This window comes from Barbus barbus (genome assembly GCF_936440315.1).
Source record: "Barbus barbus genome assembly, chromosome: 28".
Classification (NCBI taxonomy): Eukaryota; Metazoa; Chordata; class Actinopteri; order Cypriniformes; family Cyprinidae; genus Barbus; species Barbus barbus.
This window is the reverse complement of record NC_136756.1, coordinates 30,491,729-30,515,788: the sequence shown is the minus strand read 5'-3', so window position 1 is coordinate 30,515,788 and position 24,060 is coordinate 30,491,729. Positions and strand designations below refer to the sequence as shown.

Below are 24,060 nucleotides of genomic sequence, written 5' to 3'. Positions count from 1 at the left end.
ATACGCTATATTAATAAAGAGATGAGTTATGGAGGCTTTCTGGGGTCAAACGCTTTTTTCTCCAGCAGCTCAAACCACAATGCGAAGGAAGACTGACATCAGCGCTTGGCACGCACCATCTATAATTACAGACTGAGAATGAGCCACTTACTTTGGATCAGATGGTATTTCTTTACAGGCACCCTCTGACACCCAGCCGCAGTACGGGTCCCTGGAGGCGATACAGGACCTGAGAGAGACACACATGAGGGGTTAATGTGGAGAAAGGCCAGTGGTCTGCATGAACAGCTCAAATAGAGAGAAAGCATACACACTTTTTGCACTTCCCATGACGTTCGCAGCGGGACAGCGGGACTTTGACCACGCATGAGGTGAAGGCCACAAACAGAGAGTGACTCCTGCTGTCGATCTGCATGCTGATGATGCGCTTGTCCTCCACGCCATCAATGCTGCACCTGAACACCACCACAGATTCACACCAGATCACTCGTTAGATTCACACCAGATCACTCGTCAGATTCACACCAGATCACTTGTCAGATTCACACCAGATCACTCGTCAGATTCACACCAGATCACTCGACAGATTCACACCAGATTCACACCAGATCACTCGTCAGATTCACACCAGATCACTCGACAGATTCACACCAGATCACTCGTCAGATTCACACAAGATCACTCGACAGATTCACACCAGATTCACACCAGATCACTCGTCAGATTCACACCAGATCACTCGTCAGATTCACACCAGATTCACACCAGATCACTCGACAGATTCACACCAGATTCACACCAGATCACTCGTCAGATTCACACCAGATCACTCGTCAGATTCACACCAGATCACTCGTCAGATTCACACCAGATCATTCAAAAGATTCACACCAGATCACTCGACAGATTCACACCAGATCACTCGACAGATTCACACCAGATCACTCGTCAGATTCACACCAGATCACTCGACAGATTCACACCAGATTCACACCAGATCACTCGTCAGATTCACACCAGATCACTCGTCAGATTCACACCAGATTCACACCAGATCACTCGTCAGATTCACACCAGATCACTCGACAGATTCACACCAGATTCACACCAGATCACTCGTCAGATTCACACCAGATCACTCGTCAGATTCACACCAGATCACTCGTCAGATTCACACCAGATCACTCGTCAGATTCACACCAGATCACTCGTCAGATTCACACCAGATTGCTCGACACATTCACAAAATTATAATAAATCCTATAAATGCCTCTTTTTTTTTTTACACTGTAGACTCACATTTGCTTCATGTTGAAAGTTTCTTGTTGCTTTGCATACAGTTATGCTAATAACCAAAGCTTGTTACTATTCATAAGTGTATATTTATAATCATTGTTAATAAAAACGCATCTCCCCAATATTCAAGCAATAATCCAGTATATTGTTTTGAACATGGTAAATCACAGTAATGTGGTTCTGCTGTGTTGCTTAATATAAAAAATCCTCTCTGCATTTTTCTTCTTCTCCAGTTTGCTTCCTCATCCAGTTCCCTCGCAAATCTGGCGTTATGCATTAAACATATTGTTAGCTCTTAGACAAATTGCTTTGTTCCTCTTTTGTAAGTTGCTTTGGATAAAAGCATCTTCTAAATGCATGAATGTAAAATGCTAATAAAGCAGCTAAACATTTTAGCGTTGAGGTTAAACGCAGCATCGCTGTCCTCAAAAAGCCTGGTGGGCAGCGTTTGCCTGTTTATTCCGCTGTGACGTGGCCGTCAGCACATATTAACCAGACTCTCTGTTTGCTTTAATCATTCAGCGAGGCCTGGCGGTCCAAACCAGCAGCGCTCTTTAATTTACTAACCACGCGCTGTAACCTGATAAACGGGTGTAAATGACAGAGCGGCTTGTCCTAATGGAATACACACTTCTCTGGGTTGTAGACGCTCAGCTCCTCCAGAAACAGGCTGTCGTTCAGGAAGCCGCTCCGCATCTTGGCCAAGAACTTCAGCACGATTCCTCGCTCTGATCCCAGGAAAACCACGGTGTGGTTGCGATGAGGGCCGGCGGCGTTATCCACGGCTATATGTGTCAGACGGTATCTGCCAGAGACAGAATACAGGTTACAATGCAGTCTTAATTTCATTCATGAAAACTATGCCTATGAACGAAGACGAGACTGACATCACTAAACACGTCTTCTTACTTCTTCTTTCTTTATTTATAAAGCACATTTTAAAACAACCAAAAGGTTGACCAAAGTGCTATACAGGAAATTGAAACAAAACAGCAATCAAAATTTAGACAAGATACAAAAAACATCACAATAAAAAAATATTTTTAACCCATCATAAATTTTTAAAATAAATAAGATTTAAGCATAGATTTAAACGTGTATAGAGAAGGTGCTGTTCGGATAGCTACAGGGAGATTGTTCCAAAGAGTTGGCCCGGCAACAGCAAAAGCTCGATCACCACGATGTTTCAGTCTGGACCTAGGAACGGATAGCATCAAATTGTCATGATACGTGCAGTGCAAATGAAGCGAGAACTCAAGTGCAGGGGAATGGTGGTTTTAATTATAAAAACAAACAAAACAGAAAGAAACTACCCCGAGGGGGAAAACAGAGCATGGCAAAAACAGGAATCAGGAACACACACGACTGACCGTACACAACATGTAACAACGTGGCCGAACAGAACTGCAAACACCAGGAACATAAATAGGGACACAAACGAGCAGGAACAGGTGAATTCACTAAACCAATAACGAGATAACAAGAGGGCGGAGTTAGACAATCAACCGGGGAACACATGGAACAATCACAACACAAACCCATGTGCTCAGACAAGACAGTGACATCTGGTGGCCAACCAGGGCACACCCACAGAATACGTGACACTACCCCCCAACAAAGGAGCAGCTCCCAGATGCTCCATCTGCAACACTAAGAACACAAAAACATGAAAAATGAAAATACAAAATGTCAAGAAGGGAGGTGGGCAAGAGACAGATCAGGGGGAGGGATGGTGGGCCAGGCCCGTGCAGAGGCAGGGGGCCCGCAGACCAAGGCCGAGCAGGAGACCAGGACGGATCCGGAGGGACGGACCAGGGGGTTTCCGGCCCAACAGGAACCCCAGCGCACGGCCAGGGTGGGGCCGGAGGGACAAGCCAGGCAGTGACTTTAAGAACGGCCTCTGTGGCCGTGACAGGGCAGACAGTCAGTTCAGAAACGGCCTCTGTGGCCGTGACAGGGCAGACAGTCAGTTCAGAAACGGCCTCTGTGGCCGTGACAGGGCAGGCAGTGAACTCAGGGACGGTCTCTGGCAGGGTAAGGAGCTCGAGTGGAGCCTGCAGGGCGAGAAGTTCGGGTAGAGCCGGCAAGGCGAGGAGCTCGGGTGGCGCCGGCAGGGCAAGGCGCTCGGGTGGCGCCGGCAGGGCAAGGAGTCTGGGTGGCGCCGGCAGGGCGAGGCGCTCGGGTGGCGCCGGCAGGGCGAGGAGCACGGGTGGCGCCGGCAGGGCGAGGAGCACGGGTGGCGCCGGCAGGGCGAGGAGCACGGGTGGCGCCGGCAGGGCGAGGAGCACGGGTGGCGCCGGCAGGGCGAGGAGCACGGGTGGCGCCGGCAGGGCGAGGAGCACGGGTGGCGCCGGCAGGGCGAGGAGCACGGGTGGCGCCGGCAGGGCGAGGAGCACTGGTGGCTCTGGCACGACCTCCTGGCCAGCAGTGAGCTCCTGGGTAGCCTCCTGGCCTTGTGGGACGGAGAAGGCCTTCCTCCGCCTCTTCCTCCGTCTCCGGGAGCGGGGCGCCGCTGCGGCATCCTCGGCCACCACTAGGGGATTGAGAGCGGGCACCGCCGCCTCGGGAGCGCTGTGAGCGGGCACCGCCGCCTCGGGAGCGCTGTGAGCGGGCACCGCCGCCTCGGGAGCGCTGTGAGCGGGCACCGCCGCCTCGGGAGCGCTGTGAGCGGGCACGGCCGCCTCGGGAGCGCTGTGAGCGGGCACGGCCGCCTCGGGAGCGCTGTGAGCGGGCACCGCCGCCTCGGGAGCGCTGTGAGCGGGCACGGCCGCCTCGGGAGCGCTGTGAGCGGGCACGGCCGCCTCGGGAGCGCTGTGAGCGGGCACCGCGGCCTCGGGAGCGCTGTGAGCGGGCACGGCCGCCTCGGGAGCGCTGTGAGAGGGCCCCGCCGCCTCGGGAGCGCTGTGAGCGGGCACCGCCGCCTCGGGAGCGCTGTGAGCGGGCACCGCCGCCTCGGGAGCGCTGTGAGCGGGCACGGCCGCCTCGGGAGCGCTGTGAGCGGGCACCGCCGCCTCGGGAGCGCTGTGAGCGGGCACCGCCGCCTCGGGAGCGCTGTGAGCGGGCACCGCCGCCTCGGGAGCGCTGTGAGCGGGCACCGCCGCCTCGGGAGCGCTGTGAGCGGGCACCGCCGCCTCGGGAGCGCTGTGAGCGGGCACCGCCGCCTCGGGAGCGCTGTGAGTGGGCACCGCCGCTTGGAGATGCGCCAAAAACTCCACAAACTCCCCAAAAGTCAAGCGGCCCAGCCCCCTCATCCACTCCTCATCGAGTGGCTCCTCCAGGGCCAGGTTAAAAAAGTCCTTGAGAGCCGCATCGTTGTAGCCCAAACCCTCTGCTGCCTCACAGAACGTCAGGGCAAATCTCCTCACGTCAGTGCCCCTCTGACGGAGGGATCGCAGCGTCCTGACCTGGAGGATCCGTGAGTAGCGAGGGTTCCTCACGTTAGCGGCTGGAGGATGGTGTGGATCCATTCCCCGCTGAGTTCTCAGTGTCGGCCACGTTCTGTCATGATACGTGCAGTGCAAATGAAGCGAGAACTCAAGTGCAGGGGAATGGTGGTTTTAATTATAAAAACAAACAAAACAGAAAGAAACTACCCCGAGGGGGAAAACAGAGCATGGCAAAAACAGGAATCAGGAACACACACGACTGACCGTACACAACATGTAACAACGTGGCCGAACAGAACTGCAAACACCAGGAACATAAATAGGGACACAAACGAGCAGGAACAGGTGAATTCACTAAACCAATAACGAGATAACAAGAGGGCGGAGTTAGACAATCAACCGGGGAACACATGGAACAATCACAACACAAACCCATGTGCTCAGACAAGACAGTGACATCTGGTGGCCAACCAGGGCACACCCACAGAATACGTGACACAAATGCTCCGACCTTACTGATCTCACAGATTTTTGTGAAAGCAACAACTCAGTGAGATAAACCGGTGCAAGACTATTTAGTGATTTAAAAACCAAAATTAGTATTTTAAATTCAACTCTCAATTTTATCGGCAACCACTGCAATGAGATCAAAATAGGAGAAATATGCTGATATTTACAAGTTCCAGTCAGGAGCCTGGCTGCTGCATTTTGGTCCAATTGTAACCACTCCATAGATGAACAATTAATCCCATAATAAAGAGAATTACAATAGTCCAAGTGAGTAATAATGAATGCATGAATTACTTTTTCAAAGTTCTCTGTTAATGAGAACGATTTCACTTTAGCCAGGCGACGAAGATGGAAAAAACACGACTTAACTACACCATTTATCTGTTTGCCAAACTTTAGGCCCGAGCCAAACCAAAAACCTAAGTTTTTTGCACAAGGAGTAACCCACCAATGCAAATGACCAAGGTTATAATTACTAGCATTAAAAGCATCACTGGGTCCAAACTAAATTACTTTGGTTTACCTTCATTTAACATCAGACAATTTTCTGTAAGCCATATTTTTAGTTCCTGGATACATGCATACAGATCTCCTAGTGCATTTACTCCATTTTGTTTAAAAGAAAGATACAACTAAATATCATCAGCATATACATGGAAAGAGATGCCATATTTCTTGAAAATCAACCCCAAAGGTACTATATATAACAGAGTCGGAGCCAAAATGGAGCCCTGAGGAACACCACAAGACAGAGGGGTAGTGGAAGAAGTGTTTTGTCCAATACATACAGAAACCTTTCGGTTCGTTAGAAAGGACCGGAACCATTCTAACATAGTGCCTCCCAGGCCAATACAATTTTTTAGACAAGAGATAAGTATAGTCTGATTAACCAAGTCAAAAGCTGAGCTGAGATCTAATAAAATCAAAGCAACAGCATTGACAGAATCTGTGGCTAATAAAATGTAATTTTAAGTGTCTCAACACTGTAACTGTAAACAAGACTAAAATTTATTTAAAAAAATCAACTCTCTTTATCCAAAATTTCTCTATTTTCTTCAACAAAAAATCTCGACCTCCACATGTTTTCCTGCTTGGTGTTATGCCAAATTCTCAAACGACAACAATCATGATCAGTAATCGCCATTATAATTTTGAAGAAAACAATTGTGATAATCAGTTTAACTAACCATTATGCAACAGGACTACAATGTCTAAAACTGCACTCAAATTCCCAGATTTATACCCCCCGTTTCACAGACAAGGCTTAAGCCTAGTCCCAGACTCAAATCTAAATCTGAGCTGTTTCAAATGAAAGAAACTTGCATTGACTGATCTTGAAATAAACCAGTGCCTTTTTTTCTCAAGATGCACACCAGTAATGTTTTTTCTAAGGCATTCTCATAAAAAGTACTTAAATGTCATAATTGAACTATGGCCTAATCCTGGTTTAGGCTAAACCCTGTCTGTGAAACCGGGCCTTAGTCAACTAAACCTTGACTAAACAAAAAAGTGAAAAATGTGACCCTGAAGCACAAAACCAGTCATAAGGGTCAATTTTTCAAAATTGAGATTTATACATCATCTGAAAGCTGAATAAATAATCTCTTCATTGATGTATGGTTTGTTAGGATAGGACAATATTTGTCTGAGATACAACTATTAGAAAATCTGGAATCTGAGGGAGCAAAAAAATCTAAATATTGAGAAAATCTCCTTTAAAGTTGTTCAAATGAAGTTCTTAGCAATGCATATTACTAATCAAAAATGAAGTTTTGATATATTTACGGTAGAAAATTTACAAAATATCTTCATGGAACATGATCTTAATATCCTAATGATTTTTGTCATAAAAGAGAAATGTATAATTTTGATCCATACAATGTATTGTTGGCTATTGCTACAAATATAGCTGTGTTACTCATGACTGCTTTTGTGCTGCAGGGTCAGATATATGATGAAAACTAAAAAGGACATTCGACACAGGACTAAGAATAGATTAAAAATGACTGACAAAATGAACACTATTACAATGAAATTTCCATTGGTTTTCCGACTCGGCTCTCGCTAACGGAATTAAAGGGCGTTATCTGGCAACTGCCGTTCCAATTAGCAGCTCATCTCAGTGTTAATCAAATGTATGTATAATTTCCAAATCCATATGCAAATACATTTTCAGGATGATTAAAACTGGCAAGATGGAAATAAGATGACAAATAAATTATACATGTTTTTTGATCTTTCAAAATCTGTGGAGTCTTTGAAGCTGAGAGAAACAGATACAGCTTCTTCAGCAAATGTGTTTTCAATAACTGGGTTTTACTGGGGCAAATTTACACAAACCCAAATGAACAAACTTATCAGACTGAAAGCAGACGTCGTTTCAAAGAGTCTCTTTCTGCTAGAACAGATAATTCTCCCATAATCCACGTCATTATAGGAAGACAGACGGCAGTCTTTCGCTTTGCTTTTTAGAGAGAAACATCATCTTTCCTTCAGGGTCGAGCTGATATAATATAATGATTCATGAAATATCTCCAGATACTCATGAATCGCTCAGGCTTCATGTCTGAATCGCATGCAAATGACTCGATTCATCCATGGAAATGAGCAGTGCTTATGAAGATGGGCACCAATCCATATTTGCATGACAATAATCTCCATGCATAATTCATGTCTTAGAAGGACCTCTGACCCGACTCGACTCACCGAACCATCGTCTTGAGGAACCACGGGCGATTGGCGATGGAAGGAACGGCCTCGTCCATCAGCGGGTGATGCTTGATGAAGTTCAGCGTTTCATCTGGAAACTCGTTGGACACTTTGAATTTCTCTCCAGAGGAAGATCCTGCGCAGACGCCCGGCCTGAAGACGACAGCAGTGATCATCAAACATCTCTATCTACTGCATGAGTGATATAAACAACACAGAACTGACCAACTAATGCCATAATCACATGACAGTGAGCCTAAATCACTGTGATGAATATGTTGCCTTGAACTGAACGGTTAAATCACTGTAATGAATCTCAGCTGCCTAAGATAAATATAGAAGGTTTATGGTTCTGAATGGGAAATGCATTGCTTCATTCCCGCACAGAGGAAACAGAATTACATTGAGACGTGGTTGGCATGGCCACTCTCATTAACACTTGACCTCGTTTCACACAAACACATAATTTTATATTAATCAGCGCAGGCGATAGTCCCGCCGTTCATGACACAAAGACGAGCCATATGGCAGCAGATCTTCGCTTTGTAAAAACGGTCCAGTGAGACGATTTAATCAGCTGCTGCATCTGGAGAATTAGGTTTACGTGCTTGTGTGTGCATAACACAGACAAATACATTCAAATAAAATAATGTATAAAATATATATTAAAAAAATAAATAAATTTAAATTAAATATTTAATTAAAATGTAATTTTATTAATTTAAATAAAAAAATAAATTAAATTAAATCTAACTTAAATATTTTAATTAGTTAAATCATTTTAAGACTATACTTGAATGCACGCATTAATGTTGATTATCCCAGAACACGTTAAATAGTTGATTCTGATTGGTTGTCAGACGTTATAGGATGCTTCTATAAGTCAGAGCAGAATTTTAGGTTTGCTGACCGCATTATGGTTTCATAACTAGTTATGGTGGTTTGAGCTGAAAGATACTACAGGTGAACAGGGTAAAAATGTAACTAATAGATCTTACAACACTTCCTCATTTGATCAAATTATCATTATCTAATTTAATATACACTGATGTCCATACAATATTGCATAAAGTCAGGTTCATAATTCTTGTCCGATTTTGTTGTCATATTAGAGTTAAAGGTTTTTCTAGAAGGGATTCTGGATTTCTCTTATTAGTCCATAAATCAGAAAATACTGTCAACAGACAGAAAACAAACATTTTCTCCATGTTTTTATGAGTAAAATGTTGTATAAATCAGTGTGAATGAAATAAGAACAAACCTTCAGAGAGGAATAAAAACAAAGATTGCTGTTTGTAAGAGAAAAAACTCTTTAAAGACATGGATTGCGATTGAAATCTACAGATAGATAAAGTGCAATAAAACAAACACTTTAATGTGTGTTTTGCATGTTTTCTTTCCACTAGACTGAAAGAAGGCATGATATGGAAGCAAAATAGACCTCAAAACTGCCCAGTACATAAACACTGGTTTGGTCTGCAGTGTCTCGCCTGTGAACGAGGAGAATGATTGAGAGCTGGACTGTAGTGAAGCGTGTGGGACGAATACCTGGGTCTGGGCACCTTCTCCTCTGGGACGGGCGTCCAGGTGGAATCAGGTGACTTCTGCTCTTTGAAGCGTCCGGTGAAGGCCCCTGCGATCTCCACCATGTCATATGCGCAGACAGCCGATCCCGGGATACTGTAACACACATTCATCACGGAGACACGCTTTCAGCAAAATAACAAAACTGTGAATCACTCCGGCTCGGACACCAGCGGCACACAAGGGCCGGACTGTGATTGTATGAACTGTGAATCTGAGTGAGACAGAAGCTCTGACTAACAGGGTCATTGTGTGTCGCCTTCCCATCAACATGAGTTCATTCACAGGAATCTGCTGGATCTCAACGATGGTAAATTTGCGGTTATCTGTTCTAGAGCTGTCAAAATGGCTGAAAAACCGCCATCAATTCTTGAGACATGTTTTTTAAAAGTTTGAATTGTACATTAATTTTACATGGTTTTCTAAACATGCAGCTCTCTTGTGTGAGACACGAGTGCAGCGGTGATAGATGTCCCTCTAGAAAATGCGATAAATATGCGTTCTATGTAAAGGGCTTGGTTTCAGTTTTACCATAAACAATATTTTGAATGAACAACGCAGCTGCGCTGCATCCAATGGCTTCAACTGGATAGGCTAAAATGTAACGACACCTACATCGTCATCGCATCTTGTGTGCCACTGATAAGGCTGCATGACACACACCTAAAATTCGAATACAAAATGTGGAATTTATTTTGAAATTCGATGAATATTCAAAAATCGAATATTTTTTTTGACAGCCCTAATTCTGTACCTGTTGTACGGTGTGGAGAAGGTGGCCATGACCACGTCGCGGCCGCTGATGTGGATGACGTTGGTGACGGCCTGCAGGATGTTGAAGTAGAAGTGCGAGTCTCCAGGGATGGAGCAGTTGAGGCGCGTCTTCAGGAAAGACGTCCACTGTTTCTCCAGCACTCGCTGAGAGCCGCCACGGTCGTTCTTACACACACGAGCCACTCGCGGAAACATCACCTGATCGGAGAGACATTAAACACACCTGACATTTGCATCATGCTCTCAGAAACACTAGAAATTATTTTATTATTTAAGAAGAATTAAACTGAGCCTGGATTTTGCACTTCTGTCCCTGATGGAGTTTAGGTTTCTTGTTCCTGTCACCTTTGGCTTGATTCATTTGATTTTTAAGACCATTTCACTTTATTTTGATGGTACCTTAAACACATTCTGTTGACTTTAAGTAAAATTGCACCTACAAATCTACTACCTCCCATTAGAGTGTTAGTAGACTGGTAGGGTTAGGATAAGTTGACATGTACTTGCAAAGTTACTTATAGTCAGTAGAATGTCTGTTGGGACACTATCACAATAAAGAGTTAGCAGATATTAAGCATAAACAGTCTACTAGTACTCTAATGAGAGTTAGTTGACATGTATGTGCAAAGTTTACATATAGTCAACAGAACTCAAAAAGAGACCATCAAAATAAAGTGTTACCACAGTTAATTCTCATTTTGATGATTCTTAAATCCCAAGAAGTTGATGAACGTTGATGTGTGAATAAAACACTATTTGTAGCTTCTGCCATCCAATAAACAGACACATCTTTGTGCTTTGTTACTTTTGATATGAAACAAAATATCAGCTTTCAAATTCTGTCAGTTTTATCACTAGATCCAATCAATAATGTGTTTTTGTGGCTCTTTTGCTGACAGATCACAGGTAATCTCTTCCTCTTTACTACTAGTTACAGCAGTGAATAAACACGAACGAACATCAGACGAATCAGAACAACTCACTGAAATGAATCATGTAATCGATCAATCAGTGATTCAACCGCAGAAAGATGCCAATAAAACAGCTTGAGATCATCTAATGTCACATTTCCATATGACCATAAACTCCATAAACAGCTAGAAAAAATAACTCTAGAAAGGAGCATTTTGATAAATATATGCACTATATTACATATTCATTATATTTACCCTAAACCTGTTGTCTTCAATATTTAATGTATGTTTGAATAAATCCATCGAGCAAACATGTTATGGCATCCACTGTTTAAATGTTTATATTTCAATAACAAACTGCTTATGTACAATTAAAAATTTTATGAATGACTTTAATATAGCAATGCATCAACTGACAGGGTTTATAGTACTTTACAGCATTAGTCGAGAGAGATTTTTCCTTGATAAAAATTGACATGTACTGGACCTGATTGCCTATATATCCAATTGCAAATTGTAAGCTTGTGAATAAAAAACAAATCATAAAATTTGTTTCAATGCCCAGCCCTAATTAATAGTCAGTAATATTGTTGATCTGAATGCATTGCTACTATCAGATGGGATTTTACAGTTACTGAACTGATCTGATTTGAATAATGACTGAAATTTGAACTGGTTTCTTATTTGATGAAGTTTGAATCATTGATTCTGTATTGTATAAAGAGCTATAGAAACAAATGTGACGACATATTCTTCCTGCTGACGGCGCTCTCATAGATTCTGCTGTAATTTGAGCTGTTAGTGTGGAGTACGAGGGTCGCGTCAGGCTGCTGTAATTACAGTAATCTGGCAGGTTGGTCCGTACAGTAACTGGAGAAACTCATATTCACTGGAGACGCTCAGGCTGTAATTACTCCTCTCTGAATCAGAGCGCTGAAGCCTCTCAAATCTCACGTCTTCTGCCTTTGAACTCACAACAATGAGCCTTTGTCATGCACTAGTCTGTTTGCTTATAGAACTCACAGACCAGGAAGTGAATTCTGGACCTAAAGCTATTTAGGGCTCGTCGTTGGGATAGCAGACAATGTTTGTGTTATTTTTAGTACCTGCGTCCTGACGGACCGCGCCTGAGATCTCTTAAAAACCCTCACATACTTCATACGCCCACTTCCTGTCACTTCCTGTCTGCGGCGCTGAAGCAGGAAAACACGCTAGATGATTTTCCCATACCTTCCCCATGCTGTTGTACTCCATGGCGATTTCCCGAAAGAAGAAGTAGATAAACTCGCCGTAATTGACGGCCTGGACGAAATACGGCTCTGAAATCAACAAGAGCAACTGTGAGCATCAACACATGAATTCAAATCATAGCATATTGTGATGAGCTTGTCTCAGTGATGTCCGTCGCTGGTTAGACTCGATTAACGCTCTCTGCAGTGCTGGGGGTAATGCATTACAAGTACTGCGAGCTACAGAATCAGATTACTTTTGAAAAGTAACTAGTAAAGTAATGCATTACTTTTTAATTTAGAAGGAAATATCTGAGTTACTTTTTCAAATAAGTCACACCAGTTCCTGTGTTTCTGATGTATTGAGTGACAGCTCTGGTGTTGAGAGAAATCAGGAGTAAGTGCAGAGTGTTGTGTGTGAACATGATCTTACTGTAGTTCTAGACTAAATATCTACATGATCTTACTGTAGTTCCAGACTAAATATCAACATGATCTTACTGTAGTTCTAGACTAAATATCTACATGATCTTACTGTAGTTCTAGACTAAATATCAACATGATCTTACTGTAGATCTAGACTAAATATCAACATGATCTTACTGTAGATCTAGACTAAATATCTACATGATCTTACAGTAGATCTAGACTAAATATCTACATGATCTTACTGTAGTTCTAGACTAAATATCAACATGATCTTACTGTAGATCTAGACTAAATATCTACATGATCTTACTGTAGTTCTAGACTAAATATCTACATGATCTTACTGTAGTTCTAGACTAAATATCTACATGATCTTACTGTAGATCTAGACTAAATATCTACATGATCTTACTGTAGATCTAGACTAAATATCATCATGATCTTACTGTAGTTCTAGACTAAATATCTACATGATCTTACTGTAGTTCTAGACTAAATATCTACATGATCTTACTGTAGATCTAGACTAAATATCTACATGATCTTACTGTAGTTCTAGACTAAATATCTACATGATCTTACTGTAGATCTAGACTAAATATCTACATGATCTTACTGTAGTTCTAGACTAAATATCTACATGATCTTACTGTAGATCTAGACTAAATATCTACATGATCTTACTGTAGTTCTAGACTAAATATCTACATGATCTTACTGTAGTTCTAGACTAAATATCTACATGATCTTACTGTAGTTCTAGACTAAATATCAACATGATCTTACTGCAGTTCTAGACTAAATATCTACATGATCTTACTGTAGTTCTAGACTAAATATCAACATGATCTTACTGTAGTTCTAGACTAAATATCTACATGATCTTACTGTAGTTCTAGACTAAATATCAACATGATCTTACTGTAGTTCTAGACTAAATATCTACATGATCTTACTGTAGTTCTAGACTAAATATCAACATGATCTTACTGTAGTTCTAGACTAAATATCTACATGATCTTACTGTAGTTCTAGACTAAATATCAACATTATTTACTCATCTCACCTGCACTAAAACACATTCAGTGTTCCTCAGCAATTAAATGTTAAATAAGACAAATATAATTTATGTATTTAATCCCATTTTATTAACTAATGTCTTTGCTACTGACCCTCCATGATCCAATTCAACCATAATAAGCAAAAATGACTCATTTGTGTTTGATTGTAGTTATTGCTGAATAGTGTTGAACTTTCTTCTCCTGCGTCATATTCTTCATGTGATTAGTTTGACCGGCGCCCTCTACTGTACAGACCTGAATCTACATTTCCTTCAGTCTGAGCTGGATTCACTTCACTTTTGTTGTTAAAGAGCTTTTACGTTTGTAAAATAACTTTATATTAAAAACAAACAAGCAAGTCCTGCCCAGATTTAAAAAGTAACTCAAATTTAACGTATCGCATCACTTTCCATAAAAAGTAAATAAGTAACGTAATATTGTAATGCATTACTTTTAAAAGTAATTTTCCAACACTGGCTCTCCGACAGGATTAACGCTGAGGTGACGGCAGGTCATGGTAAAATCAGCTCACCTTTCAGCCATTTGGAGTCGTGTTTGACCGTCCGGAGAGTCGGACTGTCGCCCAGACTGCGGTAGATGACCGCATCGATCGCCAGGAAGTCTGTGACCGTGGCCGAGTACAACTTCCCATCTACAGCAGAAAACAATAGTGTTTAAACACTTCACAATCAATCCAACAACTACACATGACAGAAACAACCTCTCAACTACAGATACGACAAAGAAGCACAAATTTTAGCACATTTATTTATTTACATAAATTTATTAAATATATCTATAAATTTTAGTGCTGTCAAACGATTAATCGTGATTAATCGCATTCAAAATAAACGTTTTTGTTTACATAATATATGAGTGTGTACTGTGTATATTTATTATGTATATAAATGTATATAATTATAATATGTATTATTATGTATATTTATTATGTATATAAATACAAACACATGGATGTAGTATATATTTAAGAAAAATATATTATGTTTATATATTAAATATATTTATATATAATATAAATGTATAAACATGTAAATATTTTCAAAATATACTGTCTGACTGATATTCATAATTCACAGTATACATATATTATGTAAACAAAAACTTTTATTTTGGATGCGATTAATCGCGATTAATTATTTGACAGCACTAATATATATTAGAGTTATATAAAGGTACATGTATAAAGACATACTGGCTTGAGAAAATAGCATATTGATATTAAATACAACCGAGGCGTTTGATAAATTTTATTAATTTTCATTATATGGTTTATATTTTATCCACCAATTTATTATAATATCTCTAATTCTCATTTTGAATTTACATATTTATAATTCATTACCTGCTGTAAACATGGCAAAAATACTGTTGGTTGGTTAAAAACTAAGCAGATAAACATTAGTTTTAAAATTTATATTTTTAATAAGGCAGATTTACACAAAATTGATCTAGCGATATAAGCTTGTGAGGAAATCGCCTATAAAGATTAATATCACATTAATATTAATTATAAACCACGGGCTGCATTTAATTGTTGATATTATATCCACCAATGTACTGTAATATCTAATTATGTAATTAAAAAATATATATAATTATGAATTTATTCATAATTTACTACATTCCCGACCATATTATAAGTCTTTTTTTTTTTGTAGGTAACTTTTCCTGAATTCACGTTCCTAGTTTTCCTGAATTTGCTGTAGGATTTACTCAGAAGCAATTTTCACTTAGAAATTGCACAAATAATTACAAAGCAACAGCAAGTAACGCATTGAATTAAACATCATTTTGAAGTAGAAAGACTGTTTTAAGTAGAAAGAAGTATTTTCTTGTAAAACGTACTCCAAAAATCTGTTTTTAACTTCTAAACAACGTTTTTTGCAGCGTATAATGGTGTTATTTTAGCCGCTGGGAATGCAGAAATTTCTCTGGCCTGCGAATGGAAGGTTTTATGGCCCTAATGGAGGAATGAGTCATGCGGGTTTTCCATCTCCAGGGTTATTTTTGCTGCTGTATTTCGGGGAGGGACTCCCAGAGACGCTCTCTAACCACAGCACAATAGTTTCATGTGTTTCCAGAGCGGCCGCACACGAGCAGCTGCCAGCAAACGCTCTTCCCAGAAACAGGGAGCCACGGCGGGAGTACCAGCATTCCTCTGACAGACATTCGTTATGAAAGCGTTTCAGACATGACGGCGGTGTCTTACCGGCGAACAGGGCCACGTTGGCATGTTTGGCGTCATACGGGCAGCGCGCCATTCCGCTGATCTCATCGCCCACGGCGTCCAGACTTTCTATCTGCAGGAATGAAGGGAAAGGTCAGAGGTCAAACCCACCCTAACCTTCAGCGTCTGAGACTTCCACACACTTGATAGTGTTATTTTTAAAGCTCTTCCTGTCTGAGGCCGCTTGTTTCGCTGGCTATTTCGATCTTGGCGATTCTGGAGAAGGTTAATCAGGAGTCGAGCGCTCACATGTGACGTATCAGGAACCCAATTAACATTCCTCCCAAAATACATTGAAACAAACACGGATCAGGAATGTCACGGTATTCCCGCATGACAGCGAGGAAGAGCAAACCAGGAATCTCAGCAATTAATAAACCTGAGACAGAATCGATATTAGCGATTACACCGCACTTTTTACATCAGATACAGCGTTTACTTCGATCTCAAACATTAGATCTTCTTTCCATTATTTTGAACATAACCAATGCTTGAAAATGCTGGATTCATTATTATTCTTACAACAATAAAACAGTACAATGACAAACTCATTTATATTAAACAGAACTTATTAACACAAATCAGATGGATGATGTACTGAGCCACACATGACAAAGATATATTGAGAATTCATTCCTAAGACTCAACTTGTTCCCTCGTTTGATTAAATCATGGCCTCACTGTACTAATTTCATTGATTTAATTAGAGTCAGGGAATGATTTAAACATTTTAAAATGAATGCAACATCTACACAAACGAACAGAAACATCCTCTCAACTACAGATACGACATGCTGTTCTTCTTTTTAAAAAAAGACAAAAATACTGTAGATTGGTCAGCAGATACAGAAGCACAAACATTAACACATTTATTTATTTACATATTTATAAACTTTTAAAATGTTAATTTCATTGTTTATATTTAAAGACAGTATAAACCAGTCTGGACCAGTTCAGAGCCAGTATAAACCAGTCTGGACCAGCACCAGTCCACCATAAACCAGTCTGGACCAGTTCAGAGCCAGTGTAAAACATTCTGGATCAGCTCAGAGCCAGTATAAACCATTCTGGAATCTGGACCAGCACCAGACCACCATAAACCAGTCTGGACCAGTTCAGAGCCAGTGTAAAACATTCTGTACCAGTTTAGAGCCAGTATAAACCAGTCTGGACCAGCATCAGACCACCATAAAGCAGTCAGAAGGAAAGCATGCGCTCCGATCATGTTTGGGATAGTTACGCTCCGCTTCGCCCGGCAACAGCTGATGTAATGGACACCAGCCGTAAATCCAGGAGCTCGGAGCGGGCCGCAGATGGGCTCTCGGGAGGAGGCCGCGGATCCAAGCATCCGTTCAGGAGAACATTTGTTCGCCGATGATTAAAGTGGGACGACTTTGGCCCTCAAACAGACGCTGTTTTCAGAGCCGTGGACAGCAGAGCGGACACTATGCTGTTCGAGGGATTCCAAAGGCTGAGCGTCCGTGGGGGGGAATCTGTCAGCGGCTAGTGCTGCTTTTGGCAAACATGCTTCAGCATCTCTCAGTTATTAGAGCCAGTTATTAGACAGCAATGGCTGGCAGAAATCTTCCGGTCATTCTGTGATTCACTGACTGCAGAGCAGCAGATGATGGGGTCAAATCGAGCAAAAACACTGAATGAGACTAAAGCAGCCGCTCAATGTGAAAACAGCAGCGTTTAGAGCTAATACATCACAGCAAAAACCAGCTTTTCTCCAGCTCCCTCACAAACACACTGGTGAGCTCAAAGCTGAAGAGTGTTGACTATTTCTAAACCGGTTCACCAATCACTGCTCAGAAAACACACGGTCCCAATCTCACGCTGACACAGGGATCCTACAAGTTTAAGAGTTCAGGGCAAGTTTTAAAAAACCCTATCACCAACTGGAACAGTGTTGGGGTAAGTTTAGGGCTGCAAAGCGATTAATCGCGATTAATCGATTCAAAATAAAAGTTTGTGTGTGCATACTATGTCTACGGTGCATGTTTAGTATGTATATATAAATTCACACACATGTATATATCAAGGAAACAGATGTTATATTTATATGTAAAATATTTAGATTTATATATAAATTATTTATTAATTATTTATAAATATTTAATAATATTATTTATATTATTTATTATAAGTGTTTACATACAAATACATACAATTTTTAAAAAATATATACGTGTGTGTGTATTTATATATATACACATAATAAATATACACAGTACACACACACACACACACACACATATAATCGCGATTAATCGTTTTGCAGCCCTAGGTTAGTTCATTTTAAAAGTAAATGCTTTACAATATTGCGTTACCTTATAAAATATAACTAATTGCATTACTTGTTATAGAAAGTAATAAATTGTTACTTTTGTGTTACTTTTTGTCACCGAGGCTAGGTTTGCTTGTTTGTTTTTTAATAACAACAAAAATTATTTTTAGCAACTATAAAGTTCCTTTCACACCAAAAGTGAAATAAGTGAGCTTCTGTCTCTGCACTCACTCTGGATTTCTTTCAACATGAGGACAGGAGAGCTGTCAGTCAATACATGGGGAAACAAAGTCACTGGCGTTACTTATTTGAAAAGGTAACTCAGGTATTTCATTGTAAATTTTACTAGTTACTTGAGAAAAGTAATCTGATTAATGCATTACCCCCAACACTGCAACTGAACTGACTCGAGCTGAATTACGACACTATTATCTTCTGTAGAGCGGCTTTATGATGAAGTTTGCAACACTGATTCTGTTATTTTCTGTGAAGCTTCTTTGAAATAAACTGCACTATAAAAAGCGCTATAGAAATGAATGCGGCAATGTAACAATATAAAGCAAAAATACTCATTATTAGTCAATAAACAGAGAATACAGCAGCACATCAACACTTTCAGCGTGAATTAAAGCTGCTTTATTCAACAGGTTTAACAGCCATAAACAAGTTGGGAAAAATTAATGTCTTGAAACGCTTTTTAAGGCAATGCATAATGCATTATGCACATGAAAGCTAAATTAATTCTCATTCACATCTGACAAAAATGTAAAAAACAAATATCACAAAAGAACTGCTATTTAAATTTAAGAAAGTAGAATTAAAATGAACTGAAATTCAAAAAATGTTTTAAAAAAAGGTTTTTGAGAAAACGTTTGTGCAAAAGTTAAAATAAAAATTCCTTAAAAGAAAAACAAAACTATAGAAACTTATGGGTAATTTATATTATTTAATAAATTATTTAGCAAGCCTGTAACCACCTAAATGATTAAAATGAGCATTTTTGGCATTTCGAAGTAATTTACTATAAAAACAAAAGTTTAACTTTTATAATGCCACCTACAGGCCGATCTCTATAAATGTTAGCATGCCTGTTTAGAAACACACATTGCATTTTGTGAAGTTTTGAATTAAACATCGTAGACAAGGTTCTGATTGTAAACATCTCTGGTCTTTCAGATCAGAAATAATTCAGATTTGAGACTTTTCTCTATGTTGTTTAAGGGACTTCAGATTTATTCTGACATTATAATTGAGAAACACATCTCCAGCTTTCTGAAGATCCAAGTCAGTTTTCACTCTACAAAAATCAACCAAGATATTTTTGATATTCATTTGTTATTCTTTTTCGATGTGTTCTCTTCTGAATAATAACCTGGATTTAAAAAGAAAAAGGACAGCCATTGAAAAAAACCCACAGCAACATTGTATCATCGTCATGTATCGTTCAGAACTGGTCTTCATGTTACCTCTCAACAATCACTCATACACTCTTATCCATCACTGTCTGACTCTTGACTATCAAATGTGCAGCACGGCTGAGGTCAGAGGTCACGCCAACACTGCAGTCTTACCCTGTAGGTCCGACAGGACGGGTTAAAGGCGTTGGTTCCGCAGACGAACAGAGAGTCGTCGCTCTGCTGCAGCAGGACCTTGATGAAATTATGGCACTCGTCCTGGAACGAGACGAGAAAATCATATCATATCTGCTGAATGAAATCCAATTCTTACTAATTTTGGCTGCTGATTCCAAAAATAGTGTCTGTTTTGCTGGAACATGTCACACTTTCTCACTAAATATGATGCATTTCATAGCATTTTTGCTTTTGCAAGCATTTGTGCTGTCAATTAGTCTTTTATTCTCCCTTAATCACCACAAACACATGATTTCTGTCTGATTCTGAGCCAGATCACAACTGTTTGTTCAATTCTCAGCCTATTTTCACATGAATGGCATTATATTGTGATCCTGATTTCAAGGACAGAATTATGTCCAGAAAATTATAGATATTGTTGGGAAAAAGCTTATTTAATTCTAAACATGTCTTTGTAGACTTGTTTTTCATTAAATTGAGTATTTAAACATTTTTCTGCACTCCTTTGGAGATTGTAAGTTAAATAATGCATTTTGAATGCTTCTTTATAATTAAAACTGATATTTCTGTCATCTGACTTTTTGCTTTGATAAGTTATTAAAGCTGATACATGTATATAATTTGAAAAATCTGTATTCTTATTTAGAGAAAAAACTGCACATGGAACTTTTTCCCCATGATTTTCTCTGCTTTTAGTGCATCTAAACCACCACAGATAATCACAGATCTTGTGAAAAAGGCTCATTTATTTACAAACCTGCGTTTATGTAAAGTTCTTTGACATTAAATGGAGTATTTGAACATTTTCCACTCCTTTGCAGCATGTAAATTAAAATGACAATTTTTGTAATTTGGCTGCTTTTGTGATTTTCTTAAGTGCATTAATGCACTTTTTTTTTTTTTTTCATTTTGCAAAAAACATGGAAAGTTTTTAATTGATATTTTTGAATCATCGAATTTGTTAATATTAGGCCTTTCTTTGCAAATCAGCAGATATTTTCCTGGAGAAGCAGAGCCGTGTGATCAGTGACATCATCATCATCATCCGGCTGTACCTTGTGTTTTCCCTTCATCCTGCAGGTGTCCACATCGGCCTGTCTGGACTTCCACGTCAGCTTCTGTGTACAGGAGATCAATGTCAGATCGATAGATTGGACTCAATTACAGCTCTCTGTCACGGCCCGGAGGATCAAACGATTAAAGTACACGCCGCTGCGATCGATCCCCATCAATCAGCCGGTTACGCACGCACATGCCACGTGACAGCGGCTCCTGATGGGATAAAGCTCTTAGAGAGAGACAGAGACGCTCGCTTCGTTTGCTGCCAGGTAATTAAGAGGAGGACAGAACTCTATCCTCAGACTCACCTTACTGAAGAAGATCTCCTCTGTATTGGCCGTCTCGATGTCCACCGTGTAAATGTGATCCCTGTGAAGATATTCACACTTTCATTCGTCTTCAGCTTCAGTATCACAGACTGTCCACATTAATAATCACTATTACAATATCAAAAACATCCATCAACAGTGAGGATTCTGCCTCGATACTGAGCTCCAGGTTTTATGCAAACACTGAGCAGCATTAGAAGCGGTCTGTGTTATTGGCTTGTGTTAATGTTGATCACATTTGATTAGCAACAAAATATAGGATTCTGATTGAAGTAGCTGCTTCAATTTAAGTATTTGTCATGAAAAAAAACTGATATATTTAATAAAGTAATTATGGAAAAACTGCCCTTTCAAAAGGTTAAAAAAGACCCTGGAAATTAATCCCAGTGGGTCCATACTGGAATTGAATGGAAGTTAATTAGAATTAGAGTTTCTGACTCACAACTAAACCGAGAAGATTTTCAGAATTACAAATTCAGTTCTTAAATTTGAATAGACTTTGAATGGAGGCAAGCATTTCAGGATACAGCGCTGGATTTCAGAAAGCAGAGTTACAATGAGCTAAAACTCAGCTAAATTAGTTAGAAACAAAGGGTTGTTATTATGGCTCGACTAACATTTAATGCAAATTTAGCTATTTGAAATCTGGAAATAAAATAAAAATGAAACCAGGTGAGTAAAAATTAGAACGTAAATAAGTTTAAACTGAAGCACTGAAATGAATGGAAATACACAAATAGTAATATTTTAAAAGTGTTACAAACTACAAAAAAACAATCTATAATAAAAATGAAAACTGAAAATAAACATAAAAGGTCATTTTAAATTTTAACAAAAACTATAATAGTATACAAATAACACTGTGCAAAAGTGAAACAATGAAAGATGAAAATTTATATACACTTAAAAAATTAAATAGTATGGACAACATTTAATTTCCCAGAATGCCATTAGCTGCTCAGAATGGTAACTCAGTAAATTGTAGTGTTCTGGTCATTTCTTCTATTCTGAGCTGCCATGTTGATGTTCATATCTGTGTAAGATCATCATCTCATGCGACTGGAACATGTTTTGAATCTGATCCAGTGTTCAGACAGGAGCTCAATTCAATCGAATCTTCCTCAATCTAATAGAAAAGCCATTTGTGAAATGAATGCTGTTGCACAGGCCACAGAGGAGACCAATGAAACTCCTCAAACGTTATGAAAAGCCCAGTTATTAATCACAGGCATCAGAAGTGTGTGAGAGATGGACAGAAACACTCGTTCAGTCCTCCAGCAGCATTAATCACATCAGCTCGTGAATCTGACGGAGTTACACAGCGATTGTGTTTCTGACTGATGAATTTCAATCAGCACAGGTACGTGTCGCTCTGCACTCGTTAGTGATATTCCATTCTAGCGCGTAATTACTGCCGATCTCAGTGAGAACTGATGAAGTTACTGCAGAGCAGCCGAGAACTTTCAGGTCTGATGAAGAGCGGATGTGAAACTCATGTTGATGCACTCACGGCCCTCAGATTTATGAGCCAAATTCATTTTCAACGCAACTTTCAAGACAAAATTAAGCATTTTAATGTTAGATAATTAAGTTCCATGATTATTGTAGGAACAAAATATTTTTTTTTGCTGTTTGGAAGCCAAAATGTGTCATAGATTCATGCAAAAACCAAGTAACTTCTGTCTGAAGCCTGAAACTAAAAAAAAAAAAAAATATATCATTTGTCATATATATATATATATAGTGAAACAATCTGGTGTAGAAGATTCAAAGATTTCAAAGATTCAAAGATTGCTAATAAAATTGAACAAATAGCTACAATGAAACTGAAAGACATTGAATTAAACACAAAGTTATTAAGTAGAAAGACTGAGAAATAGTATTTTCTTGTCAAACGCACTCCAATAATCTGATTTATGTAGAAAAACGTAGAAAAATCATTTACTATGCAAAACAACCCAAGAGTTTGAGTGTTTAGTGGGACGTGTGTTATATAAATCCATCTAAACATCAGACTTTTGTAAAAATGACAGATTTGAAAACTACAGATTTCAGTCTCTGAGTCACAAACACAGACATAAAACTCTTTAACATCATCCGTTTATATAAGCTACAGAATACCAGGAAGACTGAATCTATGCAGGGCTAATATTTGTAATATTCTAGAATGGCATTAATAATGCATGTTTTCCCTTCAGTTCACAATTCAGAATGATACGATTGGGTCTGAAGACAAGCTTAAGGAAAGTTTTAGTATAAACCATAGTAGATCTTTTTTATCTGACTTGGAAATTTAACATGAAACATTTTTTTTTTCCTTTTCAAAAAGTGGATTCCACAGTTTTCCATGAAAATGATGGCTGGCAGATGAGTTCAGTTTCATTATAAACATGAGATGATACGAGTGTGCAGTGCAGACAATATCTGTAAACTTTCTAAAACCAGATAGTTTAGCAAGATACTTATTCTGTTTCTTTAATAAAGACAATGTCACTGATTTCTGTCACCGATGGAGGACACTCCAAGGACACTTAATTTCCAGCGATATCGTCGACTTGATCACACAGACACTATTTAAACTGAACTGCCTTTAACTAAAACTTGAGTGTTTACTATTGTCCTTTTGCATTATTGACACTATTTTACTGTT

The 24,060-nt window shown here is 39.7% G+C and overlaps 1 protein-coding gene across 2 annotated transcripts in view; it reads right to left on the bottom strand.

Annotated features, from left to right (window-relative positions):
- sema6a (sema domain, transmembrane domain (TM), and cytoplasmic domain, (semaphorin) 6A) overlaps positions 1-24,060 on the bottom strand; it is an 89,943-nt gene that overhangs the window by 19,019 nt on the left and 46,864 nt on the right. For both annotated transcript variants that reach the window (XM_079383301.1, XM_079383300.1), the window contains exons 4-15: positions 21,390-21,450; positions 21,078-21,140; positions 20,002-20,103; positions 16,123-16,213; positions 14,425-14,544; positions 12,404-12,492; positions 10,240-10,457; positions 9,450-9,581; positions 7,899-8,054; positions 1,928-2,101; positions 315-455; positions 152-229 (exon numbers count right to left, since the gene is read on the bottom strand). In XM_079383301.1, the coding sequence (XP_079239427.1) occupies positions 152-229; positions 315-455; positions 1,928-2,101; positions 7,899-8,054; positions 9,450-9,581; positions 10,240-10,457; positions 12,404-12,492; positions 14,425-14,544; positions 16,123-16,213; positions 20,002-20,103; positions 21,078-21,140; positions 21,390-21,450 (1,425 nt within the window). The remainder of the gene's footprint in view (positions 1-151; positions 230-314; positions 456-1,927; positions 2,102-7,898; positions 8,055-9,449; positions 9,582-10,239; positions 10,458-12,403; positions 12,493-14,424; positions 14,545-16,122; positions 16,214-20,001; positions 20,104-21,077; positions 21,141-21,389; positions 21,451-24,060) is intronic.